At 35.2% G+C, this 14,131-nt stretch overlaps 4 protein-coding genes across 7 annotated transcripts; 1 reads left to right on the top strand and 3 right to left on the bottom strand.

Moving 5' to 3' along the window:
• Positions 1 to 119: 119 nt before the first annotated feature.
• LOC135159982 (F-box only protein 42) lies at positions 120 to 2,890 on the bottom strand. The gene is made up of 2 exons (XM_064116083.1): positions 2,582 to 2,890; positions 120 to 1,652 (listed from the first exon to the last, which is right to left on the bottom strand). Exons 1-2 carry the CDS (start codon positions 2,703 to 2,705, stop codon positions 226 to 228), a joined length of 1,551 nt encoding a protein of 516 aa, XP_063972153.1. The 5' UTR covers positions 2,706 to 2,890; the 3' UTR covers positions 120 to 225.
• A 1,431-nt stretch (positions 2,891 to 4,321) lies between these two features.
• LOC135159988 (ATP synthase subunit gamma, mitochondrial) lies at positions 4,322 to 7,585 on the bottom strand. 3 transcript variants are annotated; one of them, XM_064116094.1, is made up of 3 exons: positions 7,449 to 7,585; positions 6,089 to 6,633; positions 4,322 to 4,896 (listed from the first exon to the last, which is right to left on the bottom strand). In XM_064116094.1, exons 1-3 carry the CDS (start codon positions 7,449 to 7,451, stop codon positions 4,530 to 4,532), a joined length of 915 nt encoding a protein of 304 aa, XP_063972164.1. In that variant the 5' UTR covers positions 7,452 to 7,585; the 3' UTR covers positions 4,322 to 4,529. The 3 variants fall into 3 exon arrangements, with proteins under 3 accessions (XP_063972164.1, XP_063972167.1, XP_063972166.1); XM_064116097.1 differs by lacking the exon at positions 7,449 to 7,585 and adding an exon at positions 7,252 to 7,399; XM_064116096.1 differs by lacking the exon at positions 7,449 to 7,585 and adding an exon at positions 7,168 to 7,318.
• Positions 7,586 to 7,998: 413 nt separating this feature from the next.
• Positions 7,999 to 10,029, top strand: LOC135159997 (actin-related protein 2/3 complex subunit 5-C). Its single transcript, XM_064116109.1, has 3 exons — positions 7,999 to 8,239; positions 8,346 to 8,417; positions 9,687 to 10,029. The coding sequence occupies exons 1-3, from the start codon at positions 8,081 to 8,083 to the stop codon at positions 9,924 to 9,926; spliced, it is 471 nt and encodes a 156-aa protein (XP_063972179.1). The 5' UTR covers positions 7,999 to 8,080; the 3' UTR covers positions 9,927 to 10,029.
• LOC135159992 (programmed cell death protein 10-A) lies at positions 10,015 to 13,953 on the bottom strand. Of its 2 annotated transcripts, XM_064116103.1 has the most exons (6): positions 13,615 to 13,953; positions 13,380 to 13,557; positions 13,166 to 13,298; positions 11,930 to 12,094; positions 11,403 to 11,515; positions 10,015 to 10,268 (listed from the first exon to the last, which is right to left on the bottom strand). In XM_064116103.1, the coding sequence occupies exons 1-5, from the start codon at positions 13,684 to 13,686 to the stop codon at positions 11,431 to 11,433; spliced, it is 633 nt and encodes a 210-aa protein (XP_063972173.1). In that variant the 5' UTR covers positions 13,687 to 13,953; the 3' UTR covers positions 10,015 to 10,268; positions 11,403 to 11,430. The 2 variants fall into 2 exon arrangements, with proteins under 2 accessions (XP_063972173.1, XP_063972172.1); XM_064116102.1 differs by having other exon boundaries at positions 10,015 to 11,515.
• Between the last annotated feature and the right edge of the window lie 178 nt (positions 13,954 to 14,131).

Genomic DNA, 14,131 nt, shown 5'->3' with positions numbered 1-14,131 from the left:
TAATTGAATCCGATTAATTGTCAATAAATATGTTACTATTTTGGAGAAAGAGGATAAACTTTGACCTTGTAAAAATTCCAACTAGAGTAATAAGTGATAGAAATTCTATACTCTAGTAATCAAATGTATATATCTCGAATTTATTAATCAATCATTGATAAATCCTTGATATTCAATGTACATGATTTCAGGAAATATGATATGTGATATGTTCTCGTGCAGTACTTAAAGAACATATCGCGGTGGTTTTATAAAATGAATATCATTGAAAACTTCAGCATCATCATCATCGATCTCTCCCTGTATCGTATTAACAATCTTCCGAATTCCCCCAAAAACAATTAATTCACTTTGCCCCAACAATAACGAGTACAAAATTCGTCCTTCAGGACCACTGTACTCATTCTGACTATGAGAAATCCATGTTGCAGCGCATTCCTCAAAAATTTGTCCAATATCAAGTACAAAAATTCCAAGTCTGTCGGTTTTTCGTTTCACAATTCTCTGTTGAATTCTGTGATTCTGAATTCTCTCCTGCATTCGTCTCAATGACTCGAGTTGTCTCGCACGATTAGCTTGACGACGTTTTTCTTCAACATCAGGGACACCCACTGGTGCAAAAGATTTAAGTTCAAGTGGCTGAGAACCAGAATAGATTGAACTGTTTGGAGAAGTGCTTCGCAGATGCATTTTTCGTCCAATTAATTTTCCATGTCGTCCATTAACATTTTCATCCTTGTCGTCCTTGTGCTCGACAACTGGGCGTCTTCTGGGTGGTGGCAACAGATGTGATTTATTGACTTCCTTGGTGACAACAGCACCTGGCTTGGTAGATTGTTTATTACTATTTAAAATAACCACATGATTACCAACTCTGCAAGCCTGATGGTACCAGATTTTAGTAGGCGCCCAGGTGGTGCCCAGCATGCTGACCTGCTTCCATTCCCAAATTGGCCCATCCATTGTCAATAACCAGACATCATTCATGGCTGCATGGGGTCCAGTACAACCACCAAAGATCAGAATATGCTTGTCATCTAAATGAATTTGGGAATGTCCATATCTCGGTGAAGGTTTTAAATCAGATATCACGGGCTTGTACCAATAATAATGATCAAGATTGAGACACCAAATGTCATTCGAACTGTTGTAATCGTTGTGAATGCCTCCAATGACAACCATTATATTTCCATGAATTGATGCTGAGTGAGCAGCAGTCGGTGGAGGTCCATCAAATGTGTCTATTACCGACCATCTATTTGTTTTTAAACAATAAACATGAAGCTCGTCGAATAACCTGCGTCGTTGATAAGGGGGATAGCCTGAGGGATGTGACCAGCCACCGAAGAGAATGAAACTGTCATTATAGTAGACCATTGAGGCACAAGCTTTTGGAGATGGGTAGTTGCCCTTTGCAAGAGGTCGATCCCATTTTCTCGTGTCAAGATCCAATTTCCAAAGATCGTTAAAGGTTGTGCTTGTTTTTGTACATCCACCGAATACATACATTGAATTATTGTAAGTGCAGGCTGAGTGGGAGAAACGTCCACCGATTATTGGAGTGGGCCCTGAATCTTCTAGATTGCCGGACCATTCTAACGAGCCAAAGCCCACTGATCTGTGAAAATATGACTCTTTGTGCTCCATAACTCCTGTAAAATGAAAGGACAATTGTGAATATGTTTGTATTTTATTATAATTTTGAGAATATCCAAATCTTTTCAAAATTTTGATCAGAGAAATTTATCTGAAATTTTTTAGTCATTTGAGTTTCTGTATTTGAATTCAAGGTCATCGATAATTACAACGATTTTATTATTCAAACTATGTGAGACATCCTAGTTATCATTTTTACAGTAATTTTTATTTCCCGAAGGAAACACAAGACAAAATAATTTTGCCTGAATTTCGATATTGAATCGTAAGCATGAAATTGAGGAACAAAAAATGTAAAAGCTCAAGAAGGCTTATATCACATGAGAAAACTGTTTATCTAGAATCGTAAAAAAATTATTCGCATTCCGAATTCCTATCAGCAATGAATTTAATACTCAGAATTGAAACAATAAGTTTCCGGAATATTAAATAATTCTAATCATTTAGTCACAAATCACGAATATCTGAAAAAAATAATGTTTAATTATGACATAATACGATTATCAAATTCAAAAATCAATTATGTTGAAATCAAAATAATTGTCCAAATTGTAATGAATGAAAAAAAAATCAGATCAATTTTATTGATAAATCTGACGATGAAAAATTTTTCAATTTACAGTGGATTTGTATAGAATTGCTAAAAATAATTGGATATCCTCAAAATATGTCCAAAAACCTGCTGACACAGCCAAAATGACGTGTTATCTAATCCCTGACAAAATGACAACTTGAATTTCAAATAAAAATACCCAGTTTTTCTAATCTAACGAGACTGTATGCATTTACTTAATGAATTCATCAGGACACAAATGATATTGTAAAAAAATCTGTAAATAGTCGATGGGATGGAATATTCATGACATCTGTCAAGAAATATATCATTATGAAAATAGAATAAAAAATTGACTGATGAGATAATTACGTTTCACTGCCAACGACCATCGTTTAGAGACAATCATACATTCCTTTAAGCTTTTGTATGGTGGAATGAGATTGAGAATGTATTCTAAAATTTCGTCTGGCAAATCATCAATGTGGTACTCCATTATTTTGTTGAATTGTCACTCCAAAATGGGCTAATGTTTTATAACAAAGTAACCTAGTAATCATTTAATGACTACAGACAGTTGTTTCAGTAACATGATACAATTGTATCAGAAATTTAATATACGTTCACTGATGTTTAGGGTTTGATAATTGTTTATTGGGTTAGACTTGTTCAAGAAAACACCACAAATTATTATGTTTAGTGCAAGTGTTGCTCGTAAGATCGCGGGTTAGAACCGTCCTTGGGGGTTGGATAATTTTGTGACAAAAGGACTGACTATTTATGAAAAACAAGGGATAAAACAATGATATAACAAATTATTTGGGAAAAATTGAAGAGATAGTTTCATAATTTAGGAACCTATAATTGAATAGAAATTATTAAAAAAGCATTTAATAATATTCCTGATAAATATTCATGGGAATGAACGATGAGATTTAATTGAAAAAATCATTTGCAAATGATAAAGCGGTATTTTTCTATTTGAGAAAGTCTTAACACACTAATAATTAGTAGTGACGAATTTTCGATAGACTTTTTCAAGGTTATTTAGGACCCCTTCTGGCTAGACGATCGAGAGAGGAGAACGAATAGAGGTTATGTTAGTCTGTTTGTCAAAGGGGGTTGGTATTGCAAAGTAGAGCCATTGGAAAACCTTTCGAAACGATTTTGGAGATCAACGAAAAGCAAAGCTATGATATGATGAAAATGTATGATTTTAGGTATTTTTTTTTTCTCCAAAGGAATAGACATTTCAATTGAAGATCAGTAGAACGATATATACACTGAAAAGATACGAATAAAGATGTCTTTGTTTCGATAACTTATGGCTTTGGTGTCTTTGTTGTAGCCCAATCAAAGCTTTCTTGTAAATAAAATGATCGAAGACTGGAAAAAATTAATTGTCGGTAATTGAAAATATCTTTCCGCAGATCGACATAAATATTATCAAATGTCTGACCTTAAAATTGATGTACCACCGTGGCAAACCATGACCTGAAACTGTTAACTGGATCCTCAACTGTTCCTGGCACCCCAGTAGGTATATCGTAAGTGCCTCCTACAGAATCCGAAGACATAGCTTCACACAAAATAAATGTTTCAGTGAATATTGAGAGACATAGCCAATAAGCAAAGGATATTGTCCAAGAATTAGAGGCAAAAAACTTCAATGTTGATCGAATAATCCCTGCAAAAAGCCCTGACGCTTGCATTAGATAGACACTACAGATCACCAAGTGACTATTAATTTAAAAAATTATGTTGGAAAAATATGGAAAACTGATTATCGACCTTAGGTCTCAACTGCTTAGTATGTCGAACCACAAATCATCTTGAGGTTCAATTATAATAACTACTGTAAAGTACTCTTGAGGCATTTTTTATCTCAGGATATTCTAAGATGAATCCAATTCAATAAAGTTGAAGGTACGATTGACATTCCCAAATTACTTTTTTTAACCTCTCTGCAGCTTGCCAACTCTAATTTCAACTAAATAACTGTAAAAATCACATCATAACCGAGCTTTTGGGGGACCTTTACCTCAAAAATAATTGATCGATACCACCGGATACTTTTATCAAGGAATTCACTTCCAGAAAAAAAAACACATACTATTTCTACTCATATTTATTAATCAATAAATTCTGTGAGAGTGGAATCCCTTCAAAGACTATTTATCAATAATCAGTGATCACCGATAAAATGATTCAATGAAACTTCTCTACACTTTTCAATTAACATTTTCTTTCTCACTTGCTGGTGGCACTCACTACACAATTGAAACATTTCAAATGCGTACAGTAAAGTCCTTTAATTATCTCAATCCAAGGCAGCAGCACCAGAGATAATTTCGATGAGCTCCCTGGTAATGACAGCTTGACGTGTACGATTGAACGTCAGAGTGAGTTTGTCAATCATCTCTCCAGCATTTTTACTGGCATTGTCCATGGCCGTCATTCTGCTGGATTGTTCGCTGCATGCGCCTTCCTTCATTGAGTAAAACAGGAGTGAGGCAAGAGAGAATTCCATGTAGCTCTGGATCACACTCTCATCGAGGGAATCGTAAATCGACATTTTTGGGGCAGCTGACACTGCGGCCTTGTCGAACAGGGGAAGCTGGTCCACTTTGTACGAGACTACGGACTTGAATTTGTTGTAGACGATGCGTCCACTTCCGAATTCATATCTGGAGAAACAAGAAGAAAAGTTAATGAATTCATTCGTCGTTAATCAATTTTTGGGGCGTATTATTGATTTAATGTTTAGCATATAATGTGGTGCTATGTCAGGACTGATGTGTAATTATTGTTTTTACCAAAAGGTCTGTTTTATCCAGAAGATGATCGAGAATTAAGCGAAACGTCTGGGAATTTTTTATAAAAGTAAAACCCAAGTGTTAAGTCGACGAATTTATTATTTATTGGGAGGGGAAATAATATTTCATGTTCGTCACCAACAGTTGATCGAATTGACATGAAAAAATATATCGATTTCAATTATTATTATTATTATTATTATTATTTAATGGCTCATGAGGTTCGATAGATGTGAACGAATATCCGGGTTTTTTCACTGAATTTTTGCAAAAATTTACATAAACTTTATTGAGAAATTAGAAAACTAAATACATCATTCGAAAAGTTTCGCTTTCAAATGGAAACATTTTTGTCTTTTCTTAATTTTTATTGGAAATGATGGAGAATTACCTCAATGACAGATATACGAAGGTTGAGGGCCATCAACTTTTAAACAATCGAACAATGAATTGGTTAAAAAATTCAAAAAAATTTGAAATTTTTACAGATCATAGGTCTTAAAAAGGACTAATTCTGTGCACAAGAACAGTTCGACCTATAGAATATTCTTCGAGATAAACCGATTTATTTTTTAATGTTTGTTCACAAATATCTCCAAAACTAATGGATCGATGTATTTATTTATTTTTTCAAAACCTTCGTCTCGAAGCCCCCTCGAACAGTGTTGTAGATCAATCAAAAGTTTTGTCCCGGTATGCACAAAATTTCCGAGATAGTTTTTAAAAAATTGAGATAATTGAGTTTTAAAAAAAATTTTAAATAGAATGAAAACTTTATCGAAACATCAAATTCATTTCGAATATTGGACGATATATTTTTTGAGTTTTTCAATCTCATTGCGAATATCTCATTTCTCATTTTCGAAATCAAATTAGTACCGATCCATTCGGAATGATACTATCAAAAAAATTGCCAGAAATGGAGGAAAAAATGACTAATTACGCGTAAAGTAACGATCAAATCACTTCTATCGAATACCGTCGATCGCTACTAGTTCTAGCCTTTTACTCAATTCCTTAATTTAAAATAATGCAAAATCTTTACTCGGAAGTAATTACATACCCCGAGTTCATGATCTCAGCAGCAACTTTGACAGCATCTCCAAAGGTTGGTGGCTTCCTGCCGACCTCCGAAGCCACAAAAAGAATATTATTCGGGAATAATCGTGACAGAATAGCTTTAGACTTCTCTCCAACACAAATAATTTTGGTATTCTCTCTCAGTTGAGAATCAGCGAGCAAAGTGTCACGAATATTACGGGCAACACCAGTGTGAACAGCTCCACAGAGGCCTCGATCACTAGTAATGGCCACAACAAGTTGTTTTGGTGAGCCCTCAGGTGCAGCGATCTCCGCTTGTTCATAAAATTGTTTAGTTCCCTCACCAAGTGGTCTCGCCTGTCTCAAATCACGCTCAGCATGATTGTACTTTGCTGCTGACACCATCTTCATGGACTGCGTGATTTTTTGAATATTTTTTACGGACTTCAGACGCATGGAGATTGTCTTCAATGTTGCCATACCCCTCTGCTGGGGCTGCTGAGTCGCAGCTGTTAGGGGAAGAAGGTTGCATGTTTGGCGGAGCATGGTGAGTCCGAGGTTATTAAACTGTGGACATAAATAAATTAAGTGTTAGGCCCTCAATTAATAAATAAGCAGTGAGACGATATCAGCAGTAACTCCCCAAAGTCAATCCCTGGGATGTGTTTCATTACATTTGAACTCTTTCTGTTGTAAATGTGCTGATGACAATGAAATGTATGAATAAAATAAATATAAATAAAATAGCCAACGATAATAATTTGAATAAATAAATAGAATGAAATAATATGTAAGATTTAATGGCCTCTCAAATGTCACGACTGAATTGTAAAAAAATTCCTGCTAAAATAGCAAGAATACTCATGTTTGGCAAGTCATGAAAATTGGCAACTTTGTGACATTTTGGTAACTAACTTAATAAATAGAACTGCATTGTTGAAGCCCATTAGAATTTTATTAACCCCAAATTGAAATACTAATTAAGTAAAATTGCTGCTTTTATATAGTACGTTTCAACTAATTTTATCAAGGACTGTTCCACCAGAAACAACACTAATGAACTTCAAATTATTAAACATCATTTCTTGATCGACAAATTACCAAAAATTATTGGTTGTCGATTAATGGGAAAATTACGTGCTTCATTGAGAAACAAGAGATTCCTAACTTCTTAAAACTCTTTACATAATCAGGCCAGGAAACTCGATGATCACCAGGTTGACACGAGTGAGTATTCTAATCAATTTATTTTTTACGTAACCGATTACGGGTTTATATTGTTGGCTTGAGGATGTTAATGATGTAGTTAATAATTGTTGAATCACTTTTGTTTTTGTTTGTTAGAAAAACTACTTCTAAACAATTGAAAATCCATGTCTTACCATGAATTTCACTGACGAGACGAGACCCGGCCACGAAAATGTCAGAGGGGCAACTCAGTGAATTGTGCAGAGACTACCAGCGCCATCCGCCATGACAGTCACGTGATGTCTGCATTAAAAAATGGTGGATGGTGTGGTGGAACGGATGTTTCATTGATTATCACTGAATTAGTGCTTTCTCAATCGATAAAAACTATTTCGTCGTAATTCCCAAAAGGTTTACGTACATTAGTCATAAAATTTCAATTTTTACAAATGTTTTTTCTTTGTTAGAATCGTTAGGGAGAAGATCTATTATTTTTCAACGATTACAGATTAATTATTGGTTGTTAAGTTACGCCAATCATTTCCCAAATCTCTCCCTGATTATTACAGGTGTTCGTTGGAAACAATCGGCCATTGGTGGGCCAAACGTACACCCGGTGTTTTAGTCCATTTTCTTCCATCTGATTGTCATTCTCCCCCCCTCTATGGATTTCCATTCACCTTGATGTCCCCCACCACTGAAATTAACGGACTACATTCGTTCGTTTTCCTTTATGCGCAGTCAGCTGCGCATGAGTTCCTGGATGAATCAGTAGTTAGCAAAAGGAGTGGCGATACCCTGAAATTGGTAAAAGTAAATAACCAAAATGTCGAGGATTGACGATAAGAAGGATATGGGCACAGGTTTTCGTAAAATTGACGTTGATGAATTTAGTGAGAACAATTTCAAGGAAGAGGAGGCGGATGGAGGAACAACAGGACCAACCGGCCCCGATGAAAACGAAATTATGTCACTACTTAGCCAATATCCTTTTTCAACAATGAATTCAATGGTGATAAATGTCCAATAATGTTAATCGATATGTGTTTGGTGCTGTCAGTCGAAGGTATTTCCCTTAATCAAGGTACACAGGAAAACACTCGGAAGCACTGATTTATGCCCTCAAATCCGCGCCATTAGACTGTAAAAATCAGCAAGTGAAGGTAAATATTTTGAAATTCATGTACAGTGAAGGGAATAATTTTCAGAAGACAAAGGAAATTCGAATTTTGTTGTGGGATGGATTAGGCAATTAGAGGTAAATACTTCAGAAAAAAAACTGTATGAGATTAAAAATTTCTCATATCTTTCCAGAAGATTAAGGGATTTTTTGTTTCGAATGAGGAAAATTTCAGAATTTCGAGGATTTTAAGATAAAAAAACGAAAAATGATGTAGAATACTTACTCGACAGCTTTTGGTTGAATTTTTATGATGATTAATGTTAAGAAGCTGTTAAATGATCATTTGCTGTTCAACATTGACAGTTTTGAATTTGAGATAGAAATTTTTGAAGTTTGGGTAATTCTTCACCTGTTGGAATGTAGTGCCATGGATTCCAATTTTTTAAAATCAACGAAAATTGTTTAGGGTAAAAGTCATAACATTGAATAGAACAGAACAAAAATGAATCGATTGAGCATTTTGTCTTCAAGGAATAATTACAGAAAGGTCACCAATTTACATAATTAAGAATATAACGGAAAGTAAATAAGTGTATTTATTCAAAATATATTATTATTATTATATTTAGGTAAAAGATTGTACTCTAATCTGGGTTATTTCGGATTGCATAAACTTTTTGCAGAGACTGTCGTACAGGAACGACCTTAAATTAATTGAATTTAATTGCATTCCTTTACCTTAATCCACACTGAGGAAAAAGTATCGCAAATTCGAGGGAATGTATTTTGTTGGCTGCATGTTTTTTCATATGAAAATAGACTTTCATTGTTTCAACATTTTACATCTTCATCGCTTTTACCATTGGGTTCCCTGTAGAATGATAATAATAACATATTCGTTTGAAAATGAGTCATTATTCCACTGAAAATATCTTATTGCATGCGATTCCGGTGACGTCGCCTACAATAAGTTTTCAGATTGGGAATGCGATGAATTCAAATAACTATTTGAGAGCCCTCAGAATCAACGATTGAATATACAATTTAATCACACGATTCCATTAAAAGTGCTCAAATATTTCCTATCATCAAGGGCTTATTCCGTTGAAATTATTGAAAAACACAAACTATTGAGTGTTTAAATAGAAAATAATCAGTCCATGTTACTAGACTTTTCTCTCAGTGCATCCAAGTCAATCGAAAAGGTCATCAAAATTTTCCTCCAAGAAATCTCGAATTCCAAATAGTTGTTGTGTATAAAATCGTCTGTTAACTTTTCCTTTTCATTTGTTCAATGTTAATGAACCAGGACCAGGCGAGGAACGTGACACAGAAGGTTCTGCTCAGTATAAAATCCAACCAAATGGACGAAATCCTCGCACAACTGGACAGAGATCTAATGGATGTGTTGATGAAGTACATTTATCGTGGCTTTGAAATACCCTCGAAGGACAGCAGTTCCCACCTCCTCGTTTGGCACGAAAAAGTATACAATATCAATGGAATTGGTAGTATTGTAAGAGTATTAACTGATAGTAAACGAGCGTAACCCAGTGGATAGGATCGTATTAATGGCTGTCACAATAAAAAATTCCAAAATTTACTGTGAAACATTTTTGAATGAAATAATAATTAAGTTTCTTACAATTTTATTCAACGTTATTTCATTTTATTATCGTATAGATATATTATATATATTTTTTAAACAAAGAGTACAATGAGTAATAACATGACGACATAATAATAGAAAGTACAAATCAATAATTCATTTGATATACCCTGAACAGTTAATATTAATAGAAGATGAAAAAATTCTCCACAAGATTTTGACTACAGAGAGTCAGAATGATCGATGAGTTATCATCGGTAAATTGTCCATCATTTGTTGTTCCTGAGGACAGGAAGTTTGTTGATTCAGCAGTAGAGTGTGGCACAATGCAAATTAATTTATCTCAATCTTTGACGTTTGTCGAATACTCCAGAATTATAGAGATAGGGAAAAATTGATAACAATCAGAAGAAATTTTAGGTTTTTAGGGTAATATTTTTCGCAGACCAGTCGTGACCAAGTTATCGCACCCCGAATGTTATTATGTTGACATATCAAATGATTATGCTACATAGGACTTTAAATAGACTCCATTAACCATCATTATCATCGAAGGTCATTGCAAAGCACTTCACGTATCAAGATCTCCAGTTATGAAACGTTGGAAGATTATTTAATGTCGTATGCAGCATAATTAGGCATTTTAACGTGGTCATAATAATTAGGGATTGATTTGGACAGTTTAATGATGGCTAGTCTGGAAAAATACATTTTTTTAAACAAGAAGTTCTTAACAAAACATGATTTTTTGAATTTTTTCTCGCTAAACGTCATTTTTCTCCAGTGAAGAGCTTTAAAATTTCTGGATAAAGTTCAACGAAAACTTCTTTTCTGGAATGGACTTAGCGCTAAATATCGAGTTTTTATGGTTTTGATTGTCAATTTGTTGATTTTCTAATGAAATAAAAAATGATAATTTCTTTCTGAGCGGAAATAAATTTTTGTCACACCATTTTCCTCGAAAATTTAATTTATAAACAAGTAAAGATGACTAATTTTGCAGGAGAAAAATCCTGGGTACACAGCACGAAGACCTTTTCCGGAAACGTCCACATATTAAAGCTTTTGCAGTAAAATTTGAAAACAATATGTGATGAATCTTGATAGCGAGGGGTAGACAGAGGACAATCGTCTCAATTTTGAGTCCAACGAAAATTTCTTTTTCCTCAGAAAAAAAAAATTTTCCTCTATTTTCATTAGAGAATCAACAAATTGACAAGGGAAACCGTAGAAACTCGATAACTGAAGCTGAATTTGGACGAGAAAAGAAATTTTAGTGGGAGTAAACAATAATGATCAATCGGAATCAGAATTCTGGAAATTGTCATGGTAATTTCACTATCTGACTGATATTCAGGAATATTCATAAAAACTTCAACCTGAAGTTTAATTGACTGATCTTATTTTAATACTTACTGAACTGTTGACGATAAAAAAAAATATTTTACTCGCATTTGTTCTTTACGGTGATCATGATCATGTTGGTTTGTCGGATCAGGAAGAGAGCACTGATGAACACAGCTTTTGCTCTGAAAATCAAAAAATTTCAACGGTGATTACTATTTACTCTGAGATTTGGAAATTTTCTGGCAGTTTTGCTCTGCAAAAATCTTCGGACAAAGACTCATCGATTCCCTCTAAATTCACTAGTTTCAAAGGTCTTTTGTTTCCCAATGGGAGCATTGAATTCCTTCGATTTCTCGATTCTCTAATTTTCCTTCGAAATTATGCAGAATGATCTAAAACGACGAAATACAAATTGATGCACTTGATGGCCAATACAAATCCAAAACTTTCCGGAAATTCTAGTTTTCTGTTTTTCCCTAAAAATCTTGGCACAGAGTTTATTCCCATCGAAGGTCAGCTGAACCGGATTAACAGCTCATAAGATATTCCAGTTTGGATGATAAATTGTATCGCAAGAATTTTCCCTCGACACTTACTGTCCTTCTTTAAAATACTCCTTCAATGTATTGCTGAACCGTTTGCTGTATTTAACAAATTCCCTTTTCCTCTGATCCAGCGCCTGTTTCCCAGCGATTCCTGGTATAAATGCAGTCACCTCGTTCACAGCATCTAATAGTTTCTTAATAGCACTCGCGATCTCTCTGAAATAATTAAAACCTTATTAACAATTATTTTCACACAATTTAAAGTTCCTAAAACTCCCAGTAACTATGTCACGTACTACGTGGTACAAGGTTGTATTGTCCAAATGATCATTTTCAGACTTTTAGATCAGTAAAGTGAAAAAAGTTCGCTTCAATGCCTAACCCACCCCCCAAAGGACCCTCGTGACCTTTGGCTATGCCCATTAACCCGTAGAACATTTAACCCTCTCCCTGGTGACCCTCCGGATACTTCATCCACCTTTAAAGGATCGTCCTAATACTTGACACGCCCTCAAGTGGCCCTTATGACCTTCGACCATCCCATTAACCCTTAGAATATTTAACCTTCTTCCTAGTGGCCGCCCGGACGCCTCATCCTCTTTTAAGTGATTGCCCTAATGCTTGACGCCCCCTCAAGTAGCCCTTATGACCTTCGACTATCCCATTACCCCTTAGAACATTTAACCCTCTCCCTAGTGACCCTCCGGACGTCTCATCCTCCTTTAAGTGATCCTCCCAACGTTTGACTTTTCCCCAAGGGACCCTGGTGACCTTTTAACCCTCTCCCTAGTGACTCTCCGAACGATTGACACTTGCAAGATATAAAAATTTCAAGAATTAACAACAAAAGATTTCTAACGTGGGTTCATTCTCCTCCGGATGGCCATATTACCCCATTATTCCCTTCATTAATAATATTAGAGTACAACTTAACTCCATAATGAAATATAATTAATTTATTTGGTGTCATTATAACGTCTACTAATCACCAGAGATGATCCCATCATTAATAAAAATCCTGTTCGATTTTCGGCGTCAAAATTTTTCCCAATATTTTCTAATATTTCACCTAAAATTAACTGAAATCCATATGTACAATGCAGTATATACACTTTGTATATACAAGTGGTTTCCAAAATTTCTTTTGTCCGAGCACTTTCTCCGATGAGAAAAAATCGGTGGGTCCTCGTGAGAAAAGGAGTTTTTTCTCACTCGTAATGTACAATAACTCTTTTCTATTGCAGTAAAAAAAATTTTATGATGGAATAAATTTCTCGACAAACTTACTTGATAGTTTCTAAGAATGTTTTACGATCTGTTATTTCATCTGGAATTCTGCTCAATATTCGCTTCAGTGCGGTTGATTTACGGTTCAATTCCTGAAATGCATCTTCTGATCTACCTGAGCGGTACTCAATAGCTAGAATATAATTTTTCAACTGTATAATTGTCCTGCTTATCAATTGCCAAATATTTTCATAACCTATATCCTGTGACTTACCATCGCAATCTGATGCGACTCCTTGGAGGCGTAGTACACTGGCATTCATGTCGAGACTCAGGTCAGCTCTTCTGACAATTCCGAGGATCAAATCGTAAGTGATCCCTGGGTGACTGTTCTCCGCCTTGGACAGGGCTGACTTGAGTGTCTGGGCAGCGACAACATTTTGGCTCTCCAACTGTGAACAACGACAAATTATTTATCAAAACTAATTTGTTTTATTTGAATCGTTTACCTTCGAGAGTATTGGGCGTAATATAACAGGGAGGACAAGTGATGTAACTGGTGTTTCATCTCCCATTGTCATCCTTTATCGTGTATTCGTGTTGAAACAAAACTTGATGAAGTACAGATGCACTCGATGCTGAGCCGAAAGTGTACCACGGAAATTCTAGAACGACTAGTTTTCTGTTATTTTGATGATGATGATTTTCTGATGATCATTCGTTGCTCAGTAACCGATAGGTAGCAGTTAGACACTTCATTTCTGACTGATAAGTACACTTCTGAACCTTGACAGCTGTCACTTCAAAATTGAAGTGATTGGACAAAATGAGGTTAAACTTGGGGATTTATTATGGAGACCAAGGACGATAGACTTAAGTAGAGGCTCATATGTTGAGGGTTAGGTGGCCTCACGTCGACACTAGTAACGACACCGGCGGTGAGAGACGCCACCGTCGATTTTCTTGACTCGGTGAAGCCCCCGAAAATTCACCAGTTAATTAAAAATTGCATCTCCGTTTCTAACG

The sequence above is a fragment of the Diachasmimorpha longicaudata genome, chromosome 3, assembly GCF_034640455.1.
Source record: "Diachasmimorpha longicaudata isolate KC_UGA_2023 chromosome 3, iyDiaLong2, whole genome shotgun sequence".
Taxonomy (NCBI): Eukaryota; Metazoa; Arthropoda; class Insecta; order Hymenoptera; family Braconidae; genus Diachasmimorpha; species Diachasmimorpha longicaudata.
This window is presented reverse-complemented; position numbering and strand designations above follow the sequence as displayed.